The sequence below is a fragment of the Dama dama genome, chromosome 2 (assembly GCF_033118175.1).
Source record: "Dama dama isolate Ldn47 chromosome 2, ASM3311817v1, whole genome shotgun sequence".
Lineage (NCBI taxonomy): Eukaryota > Metazoa > Chordata > Mammalia > Artiodactyla > Cervidae > Dama > Dama dama.
Genome location: NC_083682.1, coordinates 1,481,101 through 1,509,093, shown reverse-complemented (window position 1 = coordinate 1,509,093; position 27,993 = coordinate 1,481,101). Strand labels below are relative to the sequence as shown.

Sequence of the window (27,993 nt, the reverse complement as noted above, 5' to 3'; positions counted from 1 at the left end):
ACCATTCCTTCCTCCATCCTTCCATCCACCTATCCATCCATCCCTCCATCTGTCCATGGATCTTAACCCTCCGTCCATCATCCATCATCCATCATCCATCATCCACACATCCACCAAATCTCCTGGGTACCAGTATGAGGATGACCCTAAGGAAGGTCTCGTCCTCAGAGAACGCACAGCTTAGGGGCACAGAGTGACGTGTACACAGTCTCGGGGGCTGCAGACTTTGGGGGGCGAGTGCCACAGATGTCCCAGAGGAGGACTGAGCCCGTGTGCACCCTGACTGTGGCCACCACGCCCCTCAGACCCCAGAGCCTCACGCACAGAAGGCCACTGGGCAGGACAGGACCTGCAGAGGCTCGGACCCCACCACTGGGCAGGGCCGATGGCCCTTCCAGACCCCCGCGCTTCGTCCCTGCCCCGTCAGCGAGCCCCAGAGAGCCGGCACGTGGAGACACATGGGAGCTTTACTGGACAGCGGGGGGCGGGGGGACAGTGCAGGCAGGGCAGGGGTTGTGGCTCTTGACCTGGAGACTCCGGCACGTGGCCGCTCCCAGCACTGACGGCGCCTTCCCTGGGAGCTTGTGGCTTCTCTGGAGAGGGTCCCTTTACCAACCAACAGCCGGAGTTCCTCTCCTCCCGGAACTGTGGGGGCAGTGAGCGCCACATTGGAGGGCGAGGTTGGCAGGCCCCGAAGCAAGAGCTGCCAGGGTTGCGGGGCGAGAGCAGGTGTGAGAAGCAGCTTCTTCGGCAAGGTCGGGTTCGGGGGGCGTGAGGGCGGATCTGGCCAGGTTCTCCCCTGGGCGTGCAGACTCGGAGGCAGGACGTGCTGCTGGCCTGTGCCCTGCTCCTGGGAAAGCTGAAACACACGGGGAGGTGGGGGGAGGGCGGCGTCAGGCGCAGTCCCAGGAGGGCCGCTGCCCCTCTCCGGGGGCCACCCGGCTCCATCCAACCCCTCCGGCCGCCAGGAGCAGCCTCCCTGGTCCCCCTGCAGCCTGGAGGCTGGCTCCCGACGCTGCCACCTGGACCCTGCTCAGGGCTCAGAGTGGAGGGACTTGGCCTGGGCACCCCGCCCTTCCCGAGGAGGTCCCGGTCCTCCGGTCGCGGGCAGCAGCCGGGAGCAGACCCCCTCCTGGGCCCCTCCTGGGCCCCCCAGCTCCTGCCTGACGGAGCGGCCCCACGGCCGCAGCCCTGGCCTCCCTCCTTTCCAGCCCGCAGCCCCCGCTCTGCCCGGCCGCCATCCGTCAACGTCCCTGCGAGCACGTGGCGCCCACAAAGCGGGGTGGGCGGCTTGGCCGGGACCAGCCCGCCGGGAGGCCTGTGGGAACGTCCCGTTTAGCCGGAGCTCGGAGGGAGCGGCTCCCGCCTCCGCCCAGCCAGCCGACCTCTCGGGACGCTGCCCCTGCCTCCCTGGCCGCTGGCCGCCACCTCGCCGCGGCTCGCAGCGGACGCGCCTGTGGTTGGCCCGGCGACAGCAAGGCGGCCCTCACGTTTGCGGGCGGCCGCCCCTCCTGCCTCTGTGGGCGGCCGGCCCAGCACGTGCCCCCGCTTGGCGCCTGCCCGTGGGTCTCCCAGCCCGGCTCCTGCTGCCTCCCACCAGGCACCTCGGGCCGCGGTGGGCTCACTTCTAGTCTGGGGGTGATGTCGGGGACACCCCCTTGATCAATGCTGCCAACATTCCTGCCCTGAGTGCACCTGGCCTCAGGGAGCAGAGCACCTGGGGGCCCCCCTGCAGACAAGGGGGCCGTGTGCCCCCCTCAGGGACGGGACCTGCGGGCAGAGGGCTCGGCTCACCGCCGCCTCCTTCCCACCCCAGGGAGCAGCCATGCTCATCTCGGCCGCCTCCGTGGCCCCGGGGACGGCTGGGCCGTGTCGCCCGGGGCATCCCGGACCTCCACCACCTCTGTTGCCCAAGCCGGGAAAAGACAACCTGCGCCTGCAAAAGCTGCTGAGGAAGGCGGCCCGGAAGAGGATGGGCGGGGGCGGGCCCACCGCCCAACCCGGGGCTTTCCGCACCTCCCTGTCCCCCGTGAGCGAGGCCAGCCACGACCAGGAGGCCCCGAGCCCACGTCCCACAGAGGCCCCGCGTCCAGCAGAGGCCCCGCATCCGGCTGAAGCCCTGCGTCCCACAGAGGCCCCGCGTCCAGCAGAGGCCCCGCGTCCCATAGAGGCCCCGCGTCCGGCTGAGGCCCTGCAGGCTGTAGCTGCCACGCCCCGTTGCCCCCCGACACCTGTCATCCACCACGTGGCCTCCCCCACACAGAGGTCCACGTTCTCCTTCAGCCTTGCCCAGCGCAGGAGCCTGGCTTCCCACTTCAGGGCCACGGGCCCCCAGCTCGCAGCCCCAGCCCCGGAGCTCGCCTGGTGCCCCAGCGGCTTCGCCCAGGTCCCGGCCCCTGCAGCGAGGGGCCGCCACGTCAGCCAAGTGCAAGTCCGGCTGGCGCCATCGCCACAGGCCGGGACCCCCGAGCCCCCCCCGGCAGCCCCCCAGGATCAGTACACGGCCCCCCGCCCTCCCGGGGCTCAGCCCCTGATCCCTGTGGCCCACATCCGCCCACTGCCCACTGGGACGCAGGCGGCCAGCCCCCGGCCTGCGGCATCCCCAGTGCCCAGGCCTCCCCCTGGCCTGCAGGCCTCGGTGCCCAGGGAGGCTGGCACCCGGGTGGTGGTGCCCGTCGCCCCCACCTACCATTCGCCAGGGCCCTCGCCTTTCAGGCCAGCCTCTGGGACCCCCGAAGCTGGGCGCCTGGAGGAGCCCCCCGCGGCTGGCCCTGCTGAGGCCGAGAGAGTCTCCAGCCCCCGCGGCGCCTCGCCCCCCACCCCTTCGGCAGGCCCCCAGCCCTGCCTGGCCCCCAGAGCCGCAGCCAGGTCCCAGCTCAGCGGCTGGACGCGCCTGAAGCAGCAGCTGCTGGAGGAGCCGGAGGAGCCCCAGTTCCCGGGGCCGGAGCCCAGCCCGGGGCAGGTGGGCCAGGGCGGGAGTGCCCTCGCCAGCCCGGCGCCCCGGCCCCCCGCCTCCCGGGCCTCCAAGATGTGGGATGCGGTGCTCTACCGCATGTCGGTGGCCGCGTCCCGCGGCGGCCAGGCGGGGCCCGGAGCCGGGGCACCTACCCTGGCCGGCCTCAGTCGCCTGCCTTTCCTTTATCGGCCTCGCTTCAACGCCCGCAAGCTGCAGGAGGTGGCCGCCCGACCCCCTCCCGTGACCTCCCCGGTCCTGGTCCTGAACCCCCAGCCCAAGAACTTCAACCGGACGGCGGCCGGCTGGGGGCTCCACTGAATGGCTGGGAGACCCCAGGGCCGTGGGGTGGACGAGAGGGGCTGAGTGTCCAGCTGGGAAACTGAAACCGTTCAAGAGGGGAGCCTGGCGGCCTGGGGTCTGGAGGGGCGCTGGGGCAGATGGGAGCAGGAAGCAGCACGGCGGGAAGAAGCGGGTAGCCAGGAGGCGGGTTTGGACGGTGCGGAGGGGCAGAGAGAGGTCTGAGTGTGGGGGCTTTGGGGGTGAACCTCTGGGGAGGCAGACAGTTCAGGAGGCCGCCTCGAGGTCAGGGTTGTCTGAGTAGCCTCGCAGGGCAGGGCCAGCCTGGGCATCTGCACGGGGCTTGGGGCAGGGGCTGCAGGGGGCGGTCACCCGCGGGGCTGGAGGGGCCGTGGTGCTCGGGAGGGTCTGCCCGGCTCCAGGAAGCAGGGCCAGGGTGAATCCCGGGAGCTCTGGGTCGAGAGTCCTCACATGTGCCAGGACAAGGAGGACTCTGGGGCTGCTCCCTTCTGCCGAGAAAGCAGGGGAGACTTGTGTCTCCGTGGGGGCGGGTAGTGGCTGGGGGCTCGGGCGGGGTCGCCTGCGTGGGCTTCCCTGGCGGCGGGACTGCCGTGCCGCCCGAGGATGGGGCCCTGGCCAGCGCTGGGAGCAGGCTGAGGCCGGGGTGGGGGTGGTGAGCCAGCCCCTCACTGCTGCCCTTTGTTGTGGCTTTTGCTCCCCCTGGACTGAGGGCCAAGCTCCGGGGGCACTTGCTGATGAGACGGGGTGGGAGGGGCTGTCTCAGCCTCTGAGGCTGGATGAGGAGACTGGTGGAGAACAGCCTGGCCCAGTGGGCAAGGTCCAGGCAAGGCCTGGACAGGTGGGGAAGGGGGCCCCCACTGTGCCCTCAGACGGGGTCTGACTCAGGACCAGCGCTGGGGCTCTGACCAGCAGTGGGAGAGAAACACGGACGTGTGGCGGGCAGGACTCAGGAGGGAAGGAGGCGGTTGGCAGGGGGACGTGCCGGGTGCTGTACATGGATCCTGGGACCCAGGCCACTAATAAAAGTGTGCATGACCACGCCGCCGTCGGCTTTCTGCCTCCACCAGGCGATGGGGCGCGCGGTAGCCACAGGAGCAGCTCCCGCGGGGACCAGAGGGAGGGCCCTCCGAGACCCTCCGCCCACTGACGGGCGGGGCCGAGCCCCAGGACTCCGCTTCTGGCCACGATCGCCCTACAGTGCCCGGGAAGGCCTCCCCTGCCCCAGCGGCGCAGACGGGGCATCGTGGCTCCTCCCAGGAGGGAGTCCGAGCTTTGCCGGGGGCGGGGCAGGACCCCAGAAGGATGGGGGTGGGCAAGGGGGCCAGAGGGGCAGGCTCCGGCCCGCCCTGAGCCGGGCACTCCGCCCTCACGAGCCTCCTCCTGGCCCCGGCCACCGGCGCCCAGGGCGGCAAATTTCACACACAACACATCGCACGCGGGCCGCTGCTGCGGACTCACCAGGCGGATGGGCCTAGGGCGCCGGGCCCTCGTCCACAAGCACCTTCTCATACTTTCCATGTCCGGTGGCCACAAACTTGTACCTCTTCCCAGACGGGGTGCTCTGCCGGGAAGCCCGGGGTCAAGGTGAGCGCCGCGGAGGGAGACAACGCCGGCCGCGGGGAAGGCCTCCCAGTGGCGCCGAGGAGCCGCGCTCCCCGCCCACCCGCTCGACCTGCCCCCGGCGTTAGCCGCGTTCAGACGCACCTTGACCGTGGACGAAGTCTTGGGGCCTCCCTTCTGCTCCCAGAGATCCCGCCTGCTCATGTCTCCGGCCACAATATCCTGGGGGCAGAGGGAAGCCGCGTCACAGGGGGCCCCCACAGGGGGAGCTGGGAGCCCCGGGCACGGCTGCCGCCGGCCCCGCAAGTCCAGGGCCGCAGGGCCGGCTCGCGTGCCTCCTTGCGGGGAGCGCCCACGGACGAGGCCCGGAAGCCGCCCCCCAGCCCTCCCCCGGGACCAGCCCTGCGACCACGGGCCCTGCGGCCCACACTTCAGCCCGGATGGCCCGCGCTTCCTGTGCCTAGGGGCCCGGCCCCGCCCCAGGAGGGACGCCTACCTTGCAGGGGGCGGACTTGGCGGCCGACTGAGCCTGCACCTCTCCCGTCTCCCAGCGGCTCTTAGTGCTCGCCACAGCCATGCTGGGCAGCTCGATGGAGGGCTGGCGGGTGAGCTTGGGGGTCCGGCCCGCGGTCTGCAGAGGAGACAGGGCCATCCTCGCTCTGCTCGGGCACGGGGTTGGAGGAGCAGAGCTTGAACGGAAGGGCCTTGGATGGAGTGACGGTTGGGTGGACAGGAGTTAGTTGGGTGAAAGGGCGCTGGTTGTATGGAGGTGTGGGTCGGGGTGAATGGCGTTGGTTGCATAGAGGAACATACATTGAACAAAGAAATATTGGGTGGAAAGACACTGGCTAAATGGAGGGGTACTGGTTAGAAGGGTATTGGTTGGATGGAGGGGTGCAGATTGTATGGAAGGGTGTTAGTTGGATAAAAGGGTGTTAGTCGGATAGAGGGATGTGGAATTAGAGGATGGACATTGGTCGGATGGAGAGGTGTTGGTTGGATAGAGGAACATTGGTTAAACAAAGAAGTGTTGCTTGGATAGAAGGCCATCGCTTGAATAGAGAAGTGTTGGTTGGATGGAAGGATGTTGGCTGGACAGAGTGGTATTGGTTGGCTGGAGGGTCATTGGTTGGATAAAGGGGTGTTGATTGCAAGGAGGGGTGTAGGTTGGATGGAAGAGAGCTGAATAAACAATGTGCTAGTTGGATGCGGGGTGGGGGTAGGATCGACGGAGGAACCGTGGTTGGATGGATAAAGGGCGAGATGGAAGAATGTGGAAGGGTGCAGTAGTGTTGGTCGAATAGAAGGTTAGTTGAATAAAAGGGTGTTAGTTGGCTGAGGGCAGTAGGATCAGTGGAGGGACACTGGTTGGATGAAGGAAAGGGCACACGAAGGGACAAAGCACCCCGCAGAAAGTGAGGGCACCTGTGCCCACCTCAACGGCCTGGGTGTACTGCTCCAGCCGCTCATCAATCTTGGAGATGGGCAGGGCCGGCTGGGACCTCTTCACACTGTTACTGGGGAGAGAAGGGTCTTGGCCCAGGGCCCCACCCTCAGCTTCTGGCCTCACCCTGAGCACCCGCCACAGGTCTCTCGGGCCCCAGATCTCCACCTCCTGGGCCCCCTCTTCAGTCTTCCCCCGGAGAACCCTGGGTCCTGCCTCCCCTGGGGAACCTGGGCCCTGCCTCCCCTGGAGAACCCTGGGTCCTGCCTCCCCTGGAGAACCCTGGGTCCTGCCTTCCCCTGGAGAACCTGGGCCCTGCTTCCCCTTGAAGAACCTGGGCCCTGCTTCCCCTGGAGAACCCTGGGTCCTGCCTCCCCTGGGGAACCTGGGCCCTGCCTCCCCTGGAGAACCCTGGGTCCTGCCTCCCCTGGAGAACCCTGGGTCCTGCCTCCCCTGGAGAACCTGGGCCCTGCCTCCCCTGGAGAACCCTGGGTCCTGCCTCCCCTGGGGAACCCTGGGTCCTGCCTTCCCCTGGAGAACCTGGGCCCTGCTTCCCCTTGAAGAACCTGGGCCCTGCTTCCCCTGGAGAACCCTGGGTCCTGCTTCCCCTGGAGAACCTGGGCCCTGCCTCCCCTGGAGAACCCTGGGTCCTGCTTCCCCTTGAAGAACACTGGGTCCTGTCTTCCCTTGAAGAACCTGGGCCCTGCTTCCCCTGGAGAACCTGGGCCCTGCTTCCCCTGGAGAACCCTGGGTCCTGCCTCCCCTGGGGAACCTGGGCCCTGCCTCCCCTGGAGAACCCTGGGTCCTGCTTCCCCTTGAAGAACACTGGGTCCTGTCTTCCCTTGAAGAACCTGGGCCCTGCTTCCCCTGGAGAACCTGGGCCCTGCTTCCCCTGGAGAACCCTGGGTCCTGCCTCCCCTGGGGAACCTGGGCCCTGCTTCCCCTGGAGAACCCTGGGTCCTGCCTCCCCTGGAGAACCCTGGGTCCTGCCTTCCCCTGGAGAACCTGGGCCCTGCTTCCCCTTGAAGAACCTGGGCCCTGCTTCCCCTGGAGAACCCTGGGTCCTGCCTCCCCTGGGGAACCTGGGCCCTGCCTCCCCTGGAGAACCCTGGGTCCTGCCTCCCCTGGAGAACCCTGGGTCCTGCCTTCCCCTGGAGAACCTGGGCCCTGCTTCCCCTTGAAGAACCTGGGCCCTGCTTCCCCTGGAGAACCCTGGGTCCTGCCTCCCCTGGGGAACCTGGGCCCTGCCTCCCCTGGAGAACCCTGGGTCCTGCCTCCCCTGGAGAACCCTGGGTCCTGCCTTCCCCTGGAGAACCTGGGCCCTGCTTCCCCTTGAAGAACCTGGGCCCTGCTTCCCCTGGAGAACCCTGGGTCCTGCTTCCCCTGGAGAACCTGGGCCCTGCCTCCCTTGGAGAACCCTGGGTCCTGCTTCCCCTTGAAGAACACTGGGTCCTGTCTTCCCTTGAAGAACCTGGGCCCTGCTTCCCCCGGAGAACCCTGGGTCCTGCCTCCCCTGGGGAACCTGGGCCCTGCCTCCCCTGGAGAACCCTGGGTCCTGCCTCCCCTGGAGAACCCTGGGTCCTGCCTTCCCCTGGAGAACCTGGGCCCTGCTTCCCCTTGAAGAACCTGGGCCCTGCTTCCCCTGGAGAACCCTGGGTCCTGCCTCCCCTGGGGAACCTGGGCCCTGCCTCCCCTGGAGAACCCTGGGCCCTGCCTCCCCTGGAGAACCCTGGGCCCTGCCTCCCCTGGGGAACCTGGGCCCTGCTTCCCCTGGAGAACCTGGGCCCTGCTTCCCCTGGAGAACCCTGGGCCCTGCCTCCCCTGGAGAACCCTGGGTCCTGCCTTCCCCTGGAGAACCCCGGGCCCTGCTTCCCCTGGAGAACCTGGGCCCTGCCTTCCCCTGGAGAACCTGGGCCCTGCCTTCCCCTGGAGAACCTGGGCCCTACATTCCCCTGGAGAACCTGGGCCCTACATTCCCCTGGAGAACCTGGGCCCTGCTTCCCATGGAGAACCTGGGCCCTACATTCCCCTGGAGAACCTGGGCCCTACATTCCCCTGGAGAACCTGGGCCCTACATTCCCCTGGAGAACCCTGGGTCCTGCTTCCCCTTGAGAACCTGGGTCCTGCCTTCCCCTGGAGAACCCTGGGTCCTGCCTTCCCCTGGAGAACCTGGGCCCTGCTTCCCCTGGAGAACCTGGGTCCTGCCTTCCCGTGGAGAACCCTGGGTCCTGCCTTCCCCTGGAGAACCCTGGGTCCTGCCTCCCCTGGAGAACCCTGGGCCCTGCCTCCCCTGGAGAACCCTGGGCCCTGCCTCCCCTGGAGAACCTGGGTCCTGCTTCCCCTGGAGAACCTGGGCCCTGCTTTCTCTGGAGAACCAGGGCCCTGCTTTCTCTGGAGAACCTGGGCCCTGCTTCCCCTGGAGAACCAGGGCCCTGCTTTCTCTGGAGAACCAGGGCCCTGCTTTCTCTGGAGACCCTGGGCCCTGCTTCCCCTGGAGAACCCTGGGTCCTGCTTCCCCTGGAGAACCAGGGCCCTGCTTCCCCTGGAGAACCAGGGCCCTGCTTCCCCTGGAGAACCAGGGCCCTGCTTCCTCTGGAGAACCAGGGCCCTGCTTTCTCTGGAGAACCTGGGTCCTGCCTCCCCTGGAGAACCAGGGCCCTGCTTTCTCTGGAGAACCAGGGCCCTGCTTTCTCTGGAGAACCTGGGCCCTGCTTCCCCTGGAGAACCCTGGGTCCTGCTTCCCCTGGAGAACCTAGGCCCTGCCTTCCCCTGGAGAACCCTGGGTCCTGCCTTCCCCTGGAGAACCCTGGGTCCTGCCTGGGAAGCAGCCAGACATACCTCTTCTTAATGGAGCGGTTCAGGGACTCGGTTCTGTCGCTGAGCTGTGGAGGGCAGGCGGAGATGGAGCCTCGAAAGCCGGAGCGAGGCCCAGAGCCCCCGCCCCACAGCTGCACCCCGTGCCCCACCCCCCGTCCCACGGCCCAGCTCATGCCCATCCCAGGCCCTGCCAAGCGCCGCACGGCACACAGGCAGCAGCCCATGCAGGAAAGAGGACAAGGCATGGGGCGGAACCTACTTTGGTGCTGGGGCTCAGGGGAGGCGAGCCCACTTCGGTCCCCTCCAAGACCAGGGGGCTGGGTGTCCTGGGCTGTCGGCAGCTCTGGTGCTGGGAGCAGAATGTCTGGGGTTAGGGTTGGACCACTGTCCCCTCGTCCCCCTCCTGCCCCCCCCAGGGCCCCAGCGGACGCTGCCCCTCCCTGGGCCTCCTCGGCTCCTCTCCTGCCTGACGTGCTCTGGTTCTGAATTCTCTGTCGCGGGAGCTGGTGAGTCTGGGAACATGCTGTTCCATGCCTCGGTCACCAGCCTCACTGCCCTTGGGGGCTGCAGGGGCTACTGTCTGCAGGTGGGGGTGACGGCTCCCTCTGGGCCGGTCCCATGAGGCCCACAGGGCCTGCAGGTAGCAGAGAAAGAGCCAGCCCAGGGCTGGAGTGCCACCCAGACCTGTGGGGAGCCCCCGCACCTGCACCTCTGCCTCCTCGGTCCCCACCAGCCCTGGGCTGCCCTGCACGGGCTCCTCGGACCCGCTGGGCTCTGGGGCCTCTGCGGCCAGCCCCTCCCGGGGCTCCAAGTCAGGGCTCAGATGCAGCTCCTCCAGACGGACCTCAGCTGGGCTCAGCTCGTCGGCACCCTGGGTCCCAGAGGTGCGCTGGTGGGGCCTGTGGTCGTGAGGGAGGCAATCCGATCAGTCAAAGGTCATCTGATGGTTTGCTTTGAGGGCCTCCCCAGGTCTGAGCCTTGGTTTCCCCGTCTGTAAGTTGGGGCCCTCAGACCAGCTGAGTGCCAAGGAATCCCAAGACCCCAGCATCTTTGGGGAAGTGAGGCCAAGGACCTCAGCGTCTGCCCCATGGTGACCAGTGCCCACTGCCCCGTGGACAGAGGGCCACCGGCTCACTGAGGCTACTCCCAGGCCCCAGGCCGGGCCCGTGTCCTGCTTGTCAGTGTCTGCCTGGTTGGCCTAGGCGGGGCCCCTGTTCCTGCCCGATCCGTGTAGGGGCGACAGGCCTGGGCGTCCAGTAGGCCTGAGGAGGGGGCTGAGGGGGGTTTGGGAGCTAGTGCAGTGGGAGACAAGGCAAGAACTGGGGTCACAGCCGGGACCACAGCCCAGAGGAGCGGGCCGGACACGGCTGGCTGGGGGCAGGGGAGGCCGGCCGCTGGCAGCCTGTGCAGGCCTGCATTTGAGCGGGACTGAACCTGGAGAAGAAGATGGGAAATTCTCGCATTTTCCATGATTTCAGGCCCCTTGGTGTTCGTGCCAGCCAAGACCCAGACCCACCACCCAAGGTGTGCCGGGGTCGGAGCCAGCAGCAGCCTCACAGAGGCCCATTCAGCCCCGGCTGCGGGCGGCCAGGCAGGTGCGGGGGGCAGGGAGGCCTGGCGCCCAGGAGGGTCCGCGGAAGAGCCACAGTGCCCCCTGCTGGCGGGCCAGGCCGCCGGGGACAAAGGGAGCCAGCTCGGCGGCCACTCCGACCAGAGGAGAGGGGCCTCCCTGCTGCCCCCCGCCCCAGCTCAGCAATGCAGGGTGCACCCGGCCCCCAGAGACCGCGGGGAACTGAGGCCTGGAGGGGGTCCTGGCCGAAGGGCCACAGCAGGACCAGGGCCCGGCCGGCTCTGGGTGTGGGGGCTGCTTGCAGGAGGACTAGGGTTGACAGAGGGACGGGAGGGGTCTTAGTGAGAGCTCGGGCTGCTTGGGGACCTCGGGGTGGGGGGACCGTAGATGGCCTGGGGAGGGGGCCAGGGCCCCAAGCACAGCGCTCCCGAGCCCATCTGGGCCCTGACCACGGCCGAGGGCCTGGAGCCCGGCTGAGAGCCCCCCGAGGCGGGTGGGGGCAAGGCCCCCTCCCCCCACCAGCCCCAGCTCAGCGGCTGCGCATCTGGAAAGCTTGTCCCCCAGGCCGCCTCGAGGCCGCACATCTGGAAATACCTGCTCCCCTCCGTGGGAACAGCGCGCGCCGCCCCCGGGGAGGAAGGGGCCCGGGGGCGCGGGGCCTCCCTGACGTCAGCGGGCTGCACACGTGCTGAGCGGGCCGCAGCTGGTCTGGACGGGCCGGGGCCCTGGGAGCCCGGAGCGAGCCCCGCCTGCCGCCCCCGTCTCGTTCTCTTCCTCCTCCTGCCCCCACGGCCGCAAGGGCGTTTTGGGGGGCTGCTGGGGAGGGGCACAGAGGGCGTGGCCCGGACACGGGTTAGGGGGCTGGAGGGAGCCCGCCACCCCCAGGCTGTGACCTCCACTTGCCTGTCGTCCTCCTGCGTCCCCTCCGGACTCTCGCCCCCAGGGGGGTCCCCCGCATCCGTGGTCTCCCCAGCACCCCAGTGCTGCTGCCGCTGCTGCTCCGGCTTCTGGGACCAGTCGCCAAAGCCCTCATCCTCGTCCAGTTCAGGGGCCTCTGAGGGCTTCGGGCTGAGGCTGGAAGAGCAGGCAGGGTCTCAGGGCCAGGCTGGAGGTGGGGCCGGGGGCTCTCAGACCCTGGGTGCCAAGCATGGGAGACCCCGGTCTGCACAGACGCAGCACTCCACTGCTGGGCTGGGTCTCCCCCATCAGTCTGGGGCTCCCCAAGTGCTGGGGTGTTCCTCCCCCTCAGTCTAGGCCTCCCCAGCTTCTGAGCTGAGTCTTTCTCCTCAGTCTAGGGCTCCCCAAGTGCTGGGCCGAGCCTCCCCCATTGGTCTGGTGCTCCCCAAGTGCTGGGCTGAGCCTCCCCCATTAGTCTGGGGCTCCCCAAGTGCTGGGCTGAGCCTCCCCCATTAGTCTGGGTCTCCCCAAGTGCTGGGCTGAGCCTCCCCCTCAGTCTGGGGTCCCCAAGTGCTGGGCTGGGCCTCCCCCATTAGTCTGGGGCTCCCCAAGTGCTGGGCTGAGCCTCCCCCCTCAGTCTGGGGCTCCCCAAGTGCTGGGCTGAGCCTCCCCCATTAGTCTGGTGCTCCCCAAGTGCTGGGCTGAGCCTCCCCCCTCAGTCTGGGGCTCCCCAAGTGCTGGGCTGAGCCTCCCCCCTCAGTCTGAGGCTCCCCAAGTGCTGGGCCGAGGCTCCTCCCTCAGTCTGGGGTCCCCAAGTGCTGGGCTGAGCCTCCTCCATCAGTCTGGGGTCCCCAAGTGCTGGGCTGAGCCTCCCCCCTCAGTCTGGTGCTCCCCAAGTGCTGGGCCAGGCCTCCCCCCTCAGTCTGGCGCTCCCCAAGTGCTGGGCTGAGCCTCCCCCATTAGTCTGGTGTTCCCCAAGTGCTGGGCTGAGCCTTCCTCCTCAGTCTGGGGTCCCCAAGTGCTGGGCTGAGCCTCCCCCATTAGTCTGGGGCTCCCCAAGTGCTGGGCTGAGCCTCCCCCCTCAGTCTGGGGCTCCCCAAGTGCTGGGCTGAGCCTCCCCCCTCAGTCTGAGGCTCCCCAAGTGCTGGGCCGAGGCTCCTCCCTCAGTCTGGGGTCCCCAAGTGCTGGGCTGAGCCTCCTCCATCAGTCTGGGGTCCCCAAGTGCTGGTCTGAGCCTCCCCCCTCAGTCTGGTGCTCCCCAAGTGCTGGGCCAGGCCTCCCCCCTCAGTCTGGGGCTCCCCAAGTGCTGGGCTGAGCCTCCCCCATTAGTCTGGTGTTCCCCAAGTGCTGGGCTGAGCCTTCCTCCTCAGTCTGGGGTCCCCAAGTGCTGGGCTGAGCCTCCCCCATTAGTCTGGGGCTCCCCAAGTGCTGGGCTGAGCCTTCCCCCTCAGTCTGGGGTCCCCAAGTGCTGGGCTAAGCCTCCCCCATTAGTCTGGGGCTCCCCAAGTGCTGGGCTGAGCCTCCCCCATTAGTCTGGGGCTCCCCAAGTGCTGGGCTGAGCCTCCCCCTCAGTCTGGGGTCCCCAAGTGCTGGGCTGGGCCTCCCCCATTAGTCTGGGGCTCCCCAAGTGCTGGGCTGAGCCTCCCCCATTAGTCTGGGGCTCCGCAAGTGCTGGGCTGAGCCTCCCCCATTAGTCTGGGACTCCCCAAGTGCTGGGCTGAGCCTCCCCCCTCAGTCTGGTGCTCCCCAAGTGCTGGGCCAGGCCTCCCCCCTCAGTCTGGTGCTCCCCAAGTGCTGGGCTGAGCCTCCCCCATTAGTCTCGTGCTCCCCAAGTGCTGGGCTGAGCCTTCCTCCTCAGTCTGGGGTCCCCAAGTGCTGGGCTGAGCCTCCCCCATTAGTCTGGGGCTCCCCAAGTGCTGGGCTGAGCCTTCCCCCTCAGTCTGGGGTCCCCAAGTGCTGGGCTGAGCCTCCCCCATTAGTCTGGGGCTCCCCAAGTGCTGGGCTGAGCCTCCCCCATTAGTCTGGGGTCCCCAAGTGCTGGGCTGAGCCTCCCCCATTAGTCTGGTGCTCCCCAAGTGCTGGGCTGAGCCTCCCCCATTAGTCTGGGGCTCCCCAAGTGCTGGGCTGAGCCTCCCCCATTAGTCTGGGGCTCCCCAAGTGCTGGGCTGAGCCTCCCCCCTCAGTCTGGGGCTCCCCAAGTGCTGGGCTGAGCCTCCCCCCTCAGTCTGGGGCTCCCCAAGTGCTGGGCTGAGCCTCCCCCATTAGTCTCGTGCTCCCCAAGTGCTGGGCTGAGCCTTCCTCCTCAGTCTGGGGTCCCCAAGTGCTGGGCTGAGCCTCCCCCATTAGTCTGGTGCTCCCCAAGTGCTGGGCTGAGCCTTCCCCCTCAGTCTGGGGTCCCCAAGTGCTGGGCTGAGCCTCCCCCATTAGTCTGGGGCTCCCCAAGTGCTGGGCTGAGCCTCCCCCATTAGTCTGGGGTCCCCAAGTGCTGGGCTGAGCCTCCCCCATTAGTCTGGTGCTCCCCAAGTGCTGGGCTGAGCCTCCCCCATTAGTCTGGTGCTCCCCAAGTGCTGGGCTGAGCCTCCCCCATTAGTCTGGGGCTCCCCAAGTGCTGGGCTGAGCCTCCCCCATTAGTCTGGGGCTCCCCAAGTGCTGGGCTGAGCCTCCCCCCTCAGTCTGGGGTCCCCAAGTGCTGGGCTGGGTCTTCCCCATTAGTCTGGGGCTCCCCAAGTGCTGGGCTGAGCCTCCTCCCTCAGTCTGGGGTCCCCAAGTGCTGGGCTGGGTCTTCCCCATTAGTCTGGGGCTCCCCAAGTGCTGGGCTGAGCCTCCCCCCTCAGTCTGGGGCTCCCCAAGTGCTGGGCTGAGCCTCCCCCCTCAGTCTGGGGCTCCGCAAGTGCTGGGCTGAGCCTCCTCCCTCAGTCTGGGGTCCCCAAGTGCTGGGCTGGGTCTTCCCCATCAGTTTAGGGCTCCTCAAGTGCTGGGCCGAGCCTCCCCCCTCAGCCTGTGGTCCCCAAGTGTGGGTGAGGAGCCCCCTCTGCTCCCCCAGCTGAGGCAGCAGGGGCCGGCACCAGGCTCCTTCCCTGGGCAGTGGGGTGAGCCCCGCACCCTGCACCCTGCTTCAGGCCGGGCCCCGGCCGCGGTGGTCTCTGCCTGCTAGGATGTGGACCTGGCTCGAAGGGCCTTGACCGCTACAGCACACCACCCCACCCAGAGCTGCTGACTCAGAGAAAATGGAACAAAACAGGGCCAGGAGGAGGGGGGGGCATTATTGGAAAAACAGCCCAGCCCAGCCACAGCGGCCTCCCGGGCCCCGGGAGGGGACGAGCCGGCCTCAGCCGCCAAGTTGGACGTGGCCTCCGTGAGTCACTGGCTCTGAGGAGCGGGGCCGGGGGCTTGGGGCCCAGGGCCCCACAGCTGCGCTCAGAATCGGTCCAAGCAGGGGGACTGTGCAGGGGGACGGGGCTGAGTCAGGGCCCCAGGAGGCTGGAGGGGAGGGGGCCCCTCCAGGAGGGGCTGGAGGGGGTCCAGCAGAGTTCTCTGGCCCCCAGCGCTGCAGTGACCCTCACCCTGAAGACATCCCCACCGTGCCCGGGTTCCAGGAAGGCCCTGCCCCTGCCTCCTCATCCCCTCTGCTCTGTGGCCTCCAGCCCGGGGCCCCCTCTGCCCAGCAGTGCGGTGCGGGACGGGTGAGCTGGCGAGGGGGGCTCACAGCTTCTCCTGCTCCGACTGCTCTGGGGATGGGCTTCCTTCGTCTTCGTCTTGAGCCCGAAGCTGCTGCTCCCTCTCCCGCCGGCGCCGCTCGCGGACGGCCTCCTCCTCATCCTCCACACTCCACTGAGCGGCGAGCCTGGGGACATGAGAAGGGGTCACCTCGGGGCCCACGCCCCCACCTCCCACCCCAGCAGGCCAGCTGGGGACCCTCGAGGCCTCAGTTTCCCCGTTTCTAAAGCAGAGACCAGGAGAGAGGGTCAGGAAGGTGCCTTCGGCCAGTGGAGCTGGCCTCTGGATGTCCACGTGCCTCCTAGTGACGAGGGGCTCACAGTCAGATGGGCCTGGGGAGCCCCAGGGATGGGGCCAGACCCTCTGCCCCTGCCAGCAGCCCGGCTCCCTGGCCCTCATCGCAGCCGGACACTGGCCAGCGCAGCTCTGGCTCCAGGCAGGGCCTGGTGGGCACCTCACCTCCGGCAGAGGTGCGGAGAGCTGCTGTCCCTCCTTCTCCCCGAGTCACGTGGCTGTCGGGCACTGGTAGCCTGGGTGGGGGTCAGGCCAGAGGCAGCCCAGCCCCTCAGGAGACTGTCTTGGGCAGGGGGCGATCATTCCTGCCTGACCCCCACCCCGAGAGTAAAAGGCATTGGGAGACAGAGGCCCCATTAAAGGACCTGGGAGGGGCTGCCTTCAGCCAGGGCCTGAGCCCTCAGCTCCCCCAGAGCCACCCTCCAACCCAGAACCCCATGTGGGCTCACTCCAGACCGCGCTGTCCACGAGAAACTGAGGCCCATGTGGAGCCGGGCCCCGGGGAGCTTCCTCCCGCAGGCCTGCTGACCCCCAGCATTCCCAAGGTCCCTCACCCAGGCTACACAAGGAGGCCTGAGCCCGGGTCCCGGGGCCTGGCCACCCCAGCCCTGGCCCAGTAGCTCTCGAGTTGCTGGCACCCAGCGTGCACCACAGGTCCCGGCCAGCCTGCCTGCCCCGGCTCCCCTGGAGCCGGAGAGGAGGGTCCCGGGTCTCCAGAACCGGGGTCTCAGCGCCTTCCTGCTGTGTCCCCCGCCTGACCCCACAGCCCGCTCCTTCAGAGCCCCGTCCCCTGGCCAGGGTGGGCCGGCTCTGTGGTCTCGGCAGGCCTGCCAACACATGATCTAATCTCTCCTAGGTCTCCCCGGAGCTTCCTAGACAAAAGCCAGGCCCCTCCACAGCCCCAGCTCCAGGCCCACTCCCCCCCGCGGCAGCCGCAGGGGACCCCAGCCGTGCAAACCCAGCCTCCCGCTCAGACCTCGGCGCCCCCCGCCCGTCCACCCCCGCGCCTCAGAAGTGCCTCTGACTCCCCCCCGAGCTCCAGGGAGCCCCTAATCCCCCACACCTGGCCCCATCACACTGCCGATGGAGCCAGCTTCCCGCTCCAGGCCCTCGGCGGGGGCTGGGGGCCATGTCCTGTCTAGGGGGGAAGAGCCTGGGTGATCCTGAGGATGGGGGGACCCGGGGTCTGGGGGTCCACCCTCCTGTGAGCACCCACAGCCCCCCAGGCCAACGGTGGGAGGCGAGCAGGGCCGGGAAGTGGGACCAGGCCCCCCGCCGTGGGGTGGAGAGGTGTCCACAGCTGTCTCCTGGAGGCACCCGGGGCGGGGGGCTTCTCGGAGGGGCGAGACCAGCCACGGGCCCCCTCTCTGCTGTGTGCACACACGCCCACGGCGTGTTCGTGTGGGGCTGAGTGTGTACGCGTGGGCCCCGGTGGGGGGTGAGTGTGCCCAGGTGGGGCCTCTCTCAGGCTGTAACTCCAGCCCCCTCCCCGAGCCTCGGGGACCCTTCGCCGGCACAGCTAAGCGCAGAGACCACGCAGACTGCTCACCCACAGTCGGACCGTGTGTCCCGGCCACCAGGCCCCACGCAGCCTGCGCCCAACGCTGGTCCCAGGCCCGCCAGCAAGACGGGCCTCCCTGCCACACACACACCACACACATGCACACATGGGTGCGCCTTCTCCCACGTGGGCAGAGGCCCACAGTCACACGCGGGTCTCAGCGCCCCACACTGGGGGTCTGCATGTGGCAGACCCAGGCCTGGGAACCAGGTGAGGGCCAGGTGGCAGGCCCGGCCGGGCCCCCCGGCCCAGCCAGGGTGCCCCAGCGCGTGTTTACTGTTTCCCGCCATCGTCCTGACAACGGCGCTGGCCCGAGGCCAAGGCATGTTTTCTGAGAACTGCGCTCCTGAGAAGAGGCCCCTCCGAAGGTCAGCCCAGCTCCCGGCGGTCTGCACGTGACTCCCCAGCCTCAGGCAGGGGACAGAGTGGGGGACGTGGGGTAGGGGCTTGGGGGGCTCCCCACAGCCCCTGCCGGGGGAGAGGCCGCGCTGCCCCGGGCCCTGACCCGCGGCGCGGGCCCCCTCCCTCCGGCCCCCCTCCCTCAGCCCCAGGATGTGAGTCACGGGCTGGGGCCCCTCCCATGACCTCACCCCCTTGCTGTTCCGCAGCTGGGCCGCGTTCTGGGAACTGAGAGGGGGGCGGCTCTCCTGGGGTGGGGTGGGGGCCTCTGGCCTGGGAAGGCGCCCCCGGCCGGCGGCCCAGACCCCTTGGCACGCCAAGCGGAGCTGTCAGGATGCTGGCGCGGCCGCCCGTGGCCCTGGCTCGGCCCGCGTGCAGCTGCGAGGGATTTGGTGTTCCTGCACAAACGCAATTATCTCCTTCCTGCGTCTGCTCTGGCTCCGGGCGCGCCCAGGGCTCAGCCCCAGGGGCCGCGGAGCGGGGCTCCGCTCCCCAGCCCGGTCACGCTCCACTGAACAGCCTCACCCCTCCAGGCTCACGAGCATGTGCAGGCCCCCGTGAGCCAGCTGCGGGTCCCCGTTCTCAGCGGGGGTCCCCAAGTCCAGCGGCTGCCCCCGCTGGCCACGTCCACCGCCTCGGGGGCCCCTCCTCCCCTTCCTCCACAGCCCCCCGGTCTCCACCAAGGCGTCGGCGGTGCCAGGCCTGCTCTGGTCTCCCCGGCATCCTGACCGCCCTCCTCCCAGCCTGCCTGGCGGCTCCAGAAGGCGCGTCAAGCCTCTGTCCCGTCTCAGCTCTGCCCCCTGCAGGCAGCTCCTGTCCCCCCTAACCCCCCACACCTTCTGCCCATCTCCCAGAGCCTAAAGCTCGACTCAGAGTCCCGGGAAGGACCAGGGCCTTAGCTGGGGGCCTGGGGCCTGAGGGAGGATGGCCAGGCTGGGCCAGGCCGACGTGGAGGGCTTTTCCCTCTGGAGACCCGCAGGGCACCCTCCTGACCACTGTCCCCTGGACACCACGGGCGGGAGTCCTGCGGACCTGGGACGGTCAGCCCGTGTGCCTGTGACCAGCAGGGCGTCCGGTCCCCTGAAAGGATCTCCCTTCCCCAGGCTTTCGTTCGCCCCGGTGGACGCCACAGAGCAGCCGGTGCCTCTAGTGACCACAGAGCCCACGCGTGCAGGGACAGTGTGGAAGGACCCAGAGGCCACTCGGCCCGACTTCCAGGCTGGGGGACTGCACGGGGCCCAGCCGGGGGGCTCGGGAGGGGGCGGGAGGCTGGGCAGCACCCGCGCTCCCCGACTCCCTGGGTGCAGTGCAGGCCCCACCAAGGCAGCTCACGGAGGGCCGCGGGGGCCAGGGTGCCGGCCGTCACTCACCCGTGCCGCAGCAGCGGGAGGGCTGAGCCAGGAGCACGCGGGTGGCGCAGGGTGTGGGCGGCCGCCCTGGTGGGGGGCTGGCACGGAGCGGCGGGTAACCGGGCCCCCACCCTCCTGACCGTCCTGGCGCGGGTCCAGCCCCTCCTGGCCCACCCCCAGCAGCACCTTCCTGGGTGTGTCTGTGCCCGCCTGGGCGCCTTAGACCAGGGAGACACCCCACGGGGCCAGCCCCGCCCCCTGTTCAGGGACACTCAGCAGGTGACCTTGAACTTGGGTCTGGAGGATGAGCAGGGGTCTGTGAGTTGGACCTCGGAGGCTGTGGGAAGAGCAGAGATAGGGTGGGCGGGAGAGCTGAGTGGCCCGGCCTGGGAGGGGAGTGGGGTGTCTGCGGGGGCGGTGCCCTTGTCCCTGGGGGCGGGCGTCAGGTGAGCCCACGGCAGCGCAGGTGGTGTCGGACCAGCATTTGGGAAGGAGGCCCAGCTGGGCCTCGGGGAAGGAGCAGACGTGGTGGGGAGCTGGCGGGCGGACTGCAGGGAGAAGGGACAGGCTCCTGGAGCTCCCCGGAGGGGGCACGCGGGAGCCCGGGAGGGTCAGCCTGGGGTCGCTGACCCCCAAGGGTCCCTGGGATCTCGGAGAGATAGGGCAGTGGGGAGGGAGGCAGATAGGGTGCCCTGGCCCACCCCAGGATTAGTAACCCCTTCGGCGGCCAGGGGAACCGGGAGAGCGACCAGCTGGGGGCACCCAGCTCCCGGCCACCGCGGGCAGAGCCCCTCCTGCTGCCCTCTGGCCCCGCCCACCCCACGGGCACCACCAGGGCCTGCTGTCCACAGCTGAGGCCCAGCCAGCACCGCCAGCCACCACCGGGGGCCTCAGGGTGCCCCCTCTGCTGGGGTGCGGGGTGCCAGCTCTTCCTGACTCTCCCCACGGCTGTACCCCCAACACCGGGGGGCCAGACCCGGAGCAAGACTCAGGGGCGGGGGGCCGCGAGTGGCCCGGGCAAGATCGAGCGCAGAGGCTGAGCTGTGGGCCCTGGGAGACCGAGGGTTTCAAGCAGGAGACGGGAGGGTGCTGGCAGGGGCCTGAGGTGGGGAGCCTGCGGCCATCCCTGGTGTGACTGAGGGGGCCACAGGGATGCGGAAGGGGGGCTGCTGCCCGCCCTGGGGTGAGGAGGGCCCAGGCCGCCTGGGGAGGAACTGTAGCTCTGCCTCACTGGCCCTCCTCCCCAAAGCGAGACCCCAGGCCCAACCTCCGGCTCCCCAGCTGTGAAAAGGGGTGCTGACCCTGCTTGGCAAGGTGAGAACTGAGGTCAGCCCTGGCCAGGCGGGCCCAGCTCTCGCTCCCCACAGCCGGCACCGCAGCAGACCCGTGTCCGCAAGAAGGAGGCCGCAGTGCCCTCAGAGGTCTGGGCTGCACACCCCACACTCCCCCCTGCACCACGTCCTCTTGGCCCCGTGGGCAGGTCACATCTGGGAAGCCTCCATGGAGGAGGGGGCATCAGCTTGCAAACTAGCTTTCCCACAACCACAGAGAGGATGGCACCCCAGAGGTGCAGACTGGGGGTGCAGGAGGGGCTGCTACGTCTCCAGGGCACCCAGCCCGCACCTCTGGGCGTGGGGGCGAGGGGGCACAGCGGCAACCTCTGGGAGCCCAAAGCTCGCAGGAGAGAGGCCAGCCCTGCAGGGGCTCCACAGCACCCTTGGGCGGCCCAGGGACAGAGAGCAAGCGACCTGCCCTCCCCAGGACCACGGCTGCTCCGGCCTCAAGGGGGCGGACGGCCCTCCGACCTGGGGACCAGGCCAGAGCAGCCTGTGGATGGGCCCGCTCCCCCCCAGCCCAGAGATCCCCCAGCACTGGCCCCGTTCCCCTCAGCACCCCCGGTCCAGAGCCCCCCCAGCACTGGCCCCTCCCCCCCAGCACTGGCCTCCCCCCCCCCCCCCCGGCACTGGCCCCCTCCCCCCAGCACTGGCCCCCTCCCCCCAGCCCTGGCCCCCTCCCCCCGGCACTGGCCCCTGTCCTTCGGCACCGCTGCCTCTCAGGGTCCAGGTGGAGCCTCCCTGCCTGTCACCCGCCCATCCTCCAGCAGTGGGGCAGCATGTGGGGGCCTCTCGCTTGGGGGACCCCTGGCTGCCTGCCCACCCGGAGCCCCCGAAGGCTTGGACCCCCTTCTGCATGACTTTCCAGCCAGCCCCTCGGGCAGACCAAGGAGGATCACCCCTGCCTTAGCCTTCCAGCCCCCAGGGGCCCCGCAGGCCACGTCCCCACCCCACGCCTCCTCTAGGCCGTCACCCCACTGGCACCTGGGCCGTCTCTGCTGGCCCCACTGCCCAGGTCTCAGCAGACTCAGTGCCCGCTTACAGCTGAAGACGGTGAGGGGTGAGGCGGCAGGGCCTGTGGTCTCCCTGGGAAGGTGGGTAAGGGGACCACAGCCGCCCGGCACTGCCCTGGCCTCCCGCCCCGGCCGGGACCTCCAGACGACACTCCAGCATCTGCCACCTGCTCCATCACCTCCCTCAGCCAGTGCAGCCCACCCCCCCAGCCTGTCAGGGTCTCCCTCCCCACTTCTTTTGCCAGCACTCTATTTTGTCAGGTCCTAGGGACCCAGCGATGGGTGAGATGCCCTCCCTGCCCTTAGAGGATGCAGGAAAGCTCATGTTGGCTCTACAGCGTGGCTCCAGGGCCTCAGAAGAGGACCCCTGTTCTGAGCTTCATTTAGGGGGGCATCCTCTCGGATGAGGGACCCCCGTGTCTGCACTCAGCCTGGAGGGACAAGAGGCCGTGGTGGGAGGAGGCCCTGGGAGAGGGCGGGGCAGCAAATGGACAGTGGCCGCCCGGGAGACACACCGGGGGTCGCGGCCAAGGGGCCTGCAGATGGGCGGGTGCGGCCCTCGGAGCTGCGACCCCCCGCCCCCCAAGGCCCCGCCTCTCCCTGCCCATCCTCCCGGGAGCCCAGGGGGAGGCCCACCCCTCCTGGGGGACGCACGGCCCTGGCACCTCCTGGGGGCTGCTCCCTGGTCCTCGCCCCTCCAGGAGGGGTCTCTGTGCCTGTGGCCGGGGCTCCCTGCTCCCACTGCAGCCCCCCATCTGGAGCTGCTTGCCGTTCCTGGGGAGGTGGCTGCCCACCCCCTGCAAGCCGGTGGTGCCTGGCCCCGGACTCTGGACAAGACCCCAGCCCCCCTCCATACCCACTGCCCGCTGTCCTGCTACCTCGGGCTCCTGCCGTACCCTTTACCCCAGACCCAGGACCCACAGAGCTCCCGGGGATCCAGGCTCTGACACTGGCGGGTGGGGGGCACTGCAGGTCAGGCCTGCCCACCACACCGCCGTCCCTAGAGCTGTCCAGGCGGGCCGGGCAGACCCCCACCAGCCACCCGAACATCCGAATGGTGAAGGTGTCCTGTCCTGATGGGAACCGGGGCCCCCAGGCACCCAGGCTCCCATCAAGGGGCATCTGTGACCTTCCCTATGGGGGCTTCACCCACCCCGACAGCTTGGCCACACGTGACCCTGGAAGACCCTGCCAAGACTGGGAAGTGGGCACTCGGGCCCTGTGCCTCCGGACCCCAGGCTTGCCCTCGGTGCCCAAGGCTGGCCCCCAGGCTGGGCTCCCGGCACCCAGCCCGTCACCTCCCCTGGCCGCACGCCCTACCTCTCGTGATGTGGTCCGTGCCCAGCCTCCGTGCCGAGGTGCTCCCACGCCTCTGCCCCCGTCTGCTCTCACCAGCCTGCCCGTCTGGGCTGGGGTGGCCCGGCGGGGCTGAGGCCGCTCCTTCCTCTGCCCCGTGCCCCGCGCGCCTGGGTCCCTCCTTGCTCCTCCGAGTCACTGACCACAGCGCTGCAGGGGCCTGGACCGGGGCCGAGGCAGCCCAGGAGACCTCCCCGGGCGCCCCCGCCCCACCCTTCACACCAGCGAGCCGCCCTGCCCACCCCCACGCCTACACACTGCCTCGGGGGACGGGACCGGGGGGCCGCCCGCCCGCCCGGCACCCCCACCGAGCGGCCGCTCCAGCTGCAGCCCCGGGCCCGGCCCGGTCTCCTCCTGGCGCTGGACAGCCCTCCAGGAGAGCCGGACGCTCCCAAGCCAGCTGGGACTGCCTGGCACAGACCTCGGAGCGCTCACGAGGCCAGGCTCTGGCACGCTCCGGGACACGCGACCGGTGGCTGGCACCGGTTGGAGCCTCTGCCACCCCCTCCCGTCTCCTCCTGCACGGGACCACGGGTCCAGCTCCCACTCCCCGACGCCCCCACACGCAACTCTGCCCGCAGTCGATGCTAAAGGGGCTCACGTGCTCGGCAGAGTCCAGGGGTCTGCCTGTCATTTAAACTCGGCTGCCCACCTTGGGGGCAGGCACAGCCTGGCACGGGCCGCCTCTGTCTGCTCCTGGCTCGGCCCCCCCGCAGGGCCCTGGGGCCCCAAGCACGCGGAGCAGCGGGACGCTCTGGTGATGCCTCCGCACTGTCTCTGCCGCCAGAGCCCCTGCCCGGCCCCCAGCCCCTCCTCCAAAGGGCGCCTCGTCCCCGACCCTCTCGGGGTGGATCATTCAGGGCGTGAGGGGGCTTTGCCACCGAACCGGCCCTAATGCACACTTGGCCCTGCCATCCCCACTGCGTGTTCTCTGACCCTGCAGACCCCATGGCCCGTGCCCCTGGGCGGGGGCAAGATCCCACCTCCCCGAGCCTCAGCCTCTCCATCCACGTAGACGGGAGCCTGGGGCCAGCCTCTGCCAGCCTGCGGGACCCGCCCTGGTCCTCTGCCCACCAAGGGCTCCGCTGAGAGCTGGGGGCTCTGCCGGGATGGCCCCATTAGGGGGCAAAGTGACCGCTCCACAGGCAAGGACACTGAGGCGCAGACTCATTGGGGGTCCCGCATCCTGGGGAGACACAGCTGGGGTCCCAACTCCACAGACCCCACTCAACACCCAGGCAGCCTCACCCCAGGCCAGGAGGCCCCCTGGCCGCCCCGCCCTCCCCAGGGTGGGCTTTCCTATCCGTCCCCCCACTCCCGTCCTGCTCTCACCTGCCTGCCCCTGCCCCTCTTCCCGGGCGGCCAGGGTTGCCCCCACCTCCTGCACTCGGCACACACACTGCCTGGCCCGGGGGTCCCGGGACCCCTCGAGCATCCCGTCTTCTTTGCGGCCTCCCCGTCCTCTTGCTCACGGCCCTGTGCCCCCACCCCTCCTGTTCCCGCTCACTCCTTCTGTCTTCACGGAGGTCCCGCTGCCCCCACCCTGCCCGGCCTGTCTCTCCGCTCCTACCTGCTCCCGTCACCCAGCAGGACGGGAGCCCTGGGACCGCAGGGCACGCGGCGCCCGGCTGCAGCTTCACCTCCACGGGCTGAGAACTGCCCTGCGGGTCGTGGGCAGCGGCCAGCCCTCACGGCCCCGTGCCTTCCCCTTCCTGGGAGGGCCGGGGTCTCGTCCCCCTCAGTGGCTGTGCGTGGCCAGGGCCCCACTGCCCCGCCAGTCCACAGGCCGCCCAGGGTTCTCGTCCTGAACCCTCACCTGCAGGGGGTCAGCCCCCTGCCACCACCCTGCACCAAGCTGCTCCAAGCCCGAGGCGGTGCCCCCGGGGGCCGCGTCCCCTCCGGCCACGTCTGGGGCCCAGGAGCCCGGCGCGCTCTCCTGAGGCTCCCGTGGGGACGGGGTGCCAGCCCCAGGTGCCCGGCGCGCTGGCTGGCTGCTCTGACCCCAGCGGGTGTGCAGGTCAGGGCTGGAGCCTGGCCTCAGCCTCGGCGCTCTGGGCTCCGGCCCTGATCGCCTGCCCATGGGGCTGGGCCGCTCGCTCCCCGTACCCCCTCCTGCCGGCTTGCCCAGGCTCCCGGGGCAGGACTCGCTCTGAGCAGCAGAGCACCCAGACCCACAACAGCACCACCCCCCGGGCACCCAGCCTTGCCAGGGCAGGGGTCGCCCACCCCCAGATGCGGGGCCCTGGGTGGGCTTGAGGCAGCCCCGCCCCGCGGATGCTGTGGTTTGCGGGCCTGGCTTCTCCCAGTGCCCTCGGGCCAGCTCGGCAGGCAGTGGCCACGCTCCTTGCCCTCTGGCCACCCCTCGAGGCCTCCTGGGCCAGGCTTCTTTAGGCGGGAGAGCCGGGCACGGGGATGACTGGCACGTCCGAGATGGACATGCGCTGAGCGCGGCAGGCAGCCCACCCCACGGGCCTCCCCGGGCAGACCGGGGCTACCCTGCCCTGTATCAGCTCGGCCCCGCCTTACAAGGCCAGGCCCTGGACGACTGCGTGGCCCGCAGGACACCCTGAATCCAGAGTCCTCTGGAAGGGCGCGGGGCCAGGGACCGTGGCTGTCCCCGACGGTCCCCTGCACGGGCCAGGCCGGAGATGGGCCTGAGGCGGGGACTGAGACCCCCAGGGGCCGCTGGAGGGGGTGGGGGTAACTCCCCGCCACCTGGGAAGGGGCAGAGCTGGGCATGGGGCACAGCGGGGGAGAGGGGTCAGCTCCAGGGTCCCAGCCTGAGGCCTCCTGCTGGCTCTCTGGACAGCCTCGCAGCCGCAGCCCAGGATAACCCCGGCCTCACTGAGGATCCAGGTGGATTCAGCTGATAGGCACCCTGGCCGCTGCTGGCCCAGCAAACCCTCCCAGCACCCGTCACAGTGATGAACGGGGCCCTCTGCGCCCCCGGCCCCTCACCCAGGCGTCCCAGGTGAAGGGCCAGGGTGACCCACCTGGCAAGGCGGGCGGCTCCCCGATCCCAAGGGCACCTGCGGCTAGGCACAGCCTCTGCGAGTCTGGCTCTGTCGCCCACCAAGGGCGAGGGCCTGCCAGCCAGAGGCCTCTTAGATTCGGAGTGGGGAGTGGCATCCACGCGGGTGAGCGGGTGTCAGGGCCCACGCGCACTGGGCCAGGGTCTAGAGGGCGTGCGGGCCTATGCCTGTCGGCCGGGTGGACAGACTCTCTCCGCCACAGTTCACGAGGCACCTCCCTGCCCCCCGCCCCTGACGGCAGGCGTTCTCAGGGGGTTCGGAGGCAGGCTGCCCTCCGTCCCTGGCCCGGCCGGTCACCCACAGGCCCGCCTTCACCCGTCCGGGTCTGTGGGGCTCACAGCCAGGCCTGCCTGTGCCGTCAGCCCTGCCGCCCCATCCAGGCTCCAGCAGCACCTCGTGTGCCCCGGCTCGCCCAGGGCCGCAACCTGGCAATGGGTTTGGGGATGAAGCAAAGCAACACGTGGGTGACAGGCACACACAGGCAAGCCCGGGGCTCCCCCGGCCACGCCCCACACCCCTCCTGGCCCCAGTTTCCCCATTTGTTATAGGGCACTGCTGGGCCTCCAGGCCCGGCAGGCACCCCTTCACTCTGGGGCCACAAGCTGGGCACGGGGGACAATTGTGACTCCTCCCAGCTGTCCGGGAGTCCCTCCTGAGACACGCCTGAGGGTGACTGGCGCCGGGGAGCCCAGCAGAGCAGCAATGGGCAGGTGTGAAGCCAGGGCCAGACCCTCAGGGGTCTGCCTGCTTGGCGGGCAAAGCGGCCCCCGAAAACACTCTGAATGGGCCCAACCCTGGCCTGGCGGCACGGGGAGAGCACCATGACTGTGTCTGCAGAGACCCCATAAGCCGGAGCGGGACGGGCCGGGACTCCCGGCTCCACTCAGACGCTGCAGAGCCGACCTGCACACCGCACCCCTGCTCCGTCCCGAGTCAGGGCCGCGGTGGACCTGGGGTGCTAAGGGCCACCCGTCCCCCCAGGAGCGAGCAGTCCGCCCAGGGAGCACCATGCCGTCAGAGGAGGTGGGGAGCAGGCCAGCAGCCCTGTGGAAGCAGGAGGTCCTCCCATCTTGGGAGAGGCGGAGGCGGGCTGGGTGGAGGAAGCCGCGTTTCCTCCCCGGCCTTGGTGCCTGGAAGGGTGGAGGAGGAGAAGGGCACTGCAGGTGGCTCAGAGGCATGTGAGGCGCGGCCCCCAGCACCGCGGGGGCCCCAGGCCCACCCACAGCCCTTCACTTCTGCCCTCTCTCCAGGACTCTGAGAGGCAGACGCCGCGACGCCTGCCCCCCAGGGCGGCGCACCAAGGGCCGGCCAGGGCGCTGAACGCGGGGCCAGGTCCAGCTTCACCCACTGCAACATCAGGGGTGACCCGATGGCCCCCAGGACCAGAGCAGGCGGGGGACGCCGCGCGGGGGCCGTGCTTGCCACCGGGGCGCGGGTGCGCAGCTGGCAGCCGAGAAGGACGCAGCGGCAGCGGAGACGGCGGGCAGGCGGGTGCCCACACACGTGGGTTGGGGCCGCAGGGCCGCCAGGCCGGGCGCCAGGGAGGCACGCAGTGCCCGTCCTCCATGGGTGGCACCGGCGGGCACCCTGCCCTGCCCTCCATGCCCCGGCCTGGGCGGAGGGACCTACCTCAGGAGGCTCTCCAGGCCCTGTCTGCTAGAACTCCTCCTCAGGAGCGCAGAGCTGCTCATGATGCTGCTGGGTGCCCGGCTGCCCGGCGACCTGGCCTGACCCCCGCCCTGGGGCCGGAGGCTGTGGCTGCTTCTTCAGAGGCTGCTGCCCGCTGGCCCGGCTCCTCCTGCCCTGGACCCGCTCCCCTCCTCTCTCTACCCCAACCCCCTTCTTGCTCTGCCTCTACCTGTGCCTGGCCGGCTGGTCTCCGGCTCTGACACCCCCTCCCCGTCTCCTCTCTCTCTCTGTGGGTCTGTGACCCTCCGTCCGTCTGTCTGTCCTGGCCCCTCTGGCCCCTGGGGGTCACCTGGCTGGGCTGCCCACTGGCTGCCCCGGGCACCCCGAATGGCCCTGTCTCTGCGGCCTCGCGGGCTCCGGGCCTCCGGGCCCCGCTCCTGCGCCAGGACGCCCAGCAGCTGCTTCACGTTGGTCCCCCGCAGCCCCCTTCTCCGCCCGCCTCGTCCTCGTCCACCCCCCCGCCCCCCCCCCCAACCCCCAGCTCCTTCTGAGACTAGTAAAAATGTCAGAGGGAAGCCCTCGCCGCCCGGCAGCCTGGGGCCTAAGCAAGACCTGGGAGGCCTGTGCCGGGCGGGCGGCCGCCCCCCGCCTGCCAGTGCCCCTCCTGCCCTCGCCCCCGCCTCGCAGCGCCCCCGCCCCCCGCGCCCAGGCCCGCCGCCCGCTAGTGCCCGGCGCCCGCCCTCGCCC

At 69.8% G+C, this 27,993-nt stretch overlaps 2 protein-coding genes across 8 annotated transcripts in view; one reads left to right on the top strand and one right to left on the bottom strand.

The window, feature by feature from the left end:
- Nucleotides 1-449: 449 nt before the first annotated feature.
- The window catches only part of LSP1 (lymphocyte specific protein 1), a 42,231-nt gene continuing 14,687 nt past the window's right edge, over nucleotides 450-27,993 (bottom strand). For 3 of the 7 annotated variants that reach the window (XM_061161298.1, XM_061161275.1, XM_061161293.1), the window contains exons 3-12: nucleotides 15,269-15,406; nucleotides 11,569-11,739; nucleotides 9,799-9,994; nucleotides 9,355-9,444; nucleotides 9,117-9,160; nucleotides 6,270-6,351; nucleotides 5,331-5,465; nucleotides 4,979-5,056; nucleotides 4,733-4,835; nucleotides 450-859 (exon numbers count right to left, since the gene is read on the bottom strand). In XM_061161298.1, coding sequence (XP_061017281.1) covers nucleotides 4,746-4,835; nucleotides 4,979-5,056; nucleotides 5,331-5,465; nucleotides 6,270-6,351; nucleotides 9,117-9,160; nucleotides 9,355-9,444; nucleotides 9,799-9,994; nucleotides 11,569-11,739; nucleotides 15,269-15,406 — 1,024 coding nt within the window. In that variant the 3' untranslated portion in view covers nucleotides 450-859; nucleotides 4,733-4,745. Of the gene's footprint in view, nucleotides 860-4,732; nucleotides 4,836-4,978; nucleotides 5,057-5,330; nucleotides 5,466-6,269; nucleotides 6,352-9,116; nucleotides 9,161-9,354; nucleotides 9,445-9,798; nucleotides 9,995-11,568; nucleotides 11,740-15,268; nucleotides 15,407-27,246; nucleotides 27,431-27,993 lie in introns of those variants that run through there. The other 4 variants (XM_061161305.1, XM_061161285.1, XM_061161281.1 and 1 more) reach the window with 4 other exon arrangements.
- PRR33 (proline rich 33) lies at nucleotides 1,530-3,274 on the top strand. The gene has a single exon (XM_061120978.1). The coding sequence runs from the start codon at nucleotides 1,826-1,828 to the stop codon at nucleotides 3,272-3,274; it is 1,449 nt and encodes a 482-aa protein (XP_060976961.1). The 5' UTR covers nucleotides 1,530-1,825.

Coding starts and splice junctions, on each gene's coding strand:
- PRR33 (XM_061120978.1), top strand. CDS start 1,826: ATGCTCATCTCGGCCGCCTCCGTGGCCCCGGGGACGGCTGGGCCGTGT.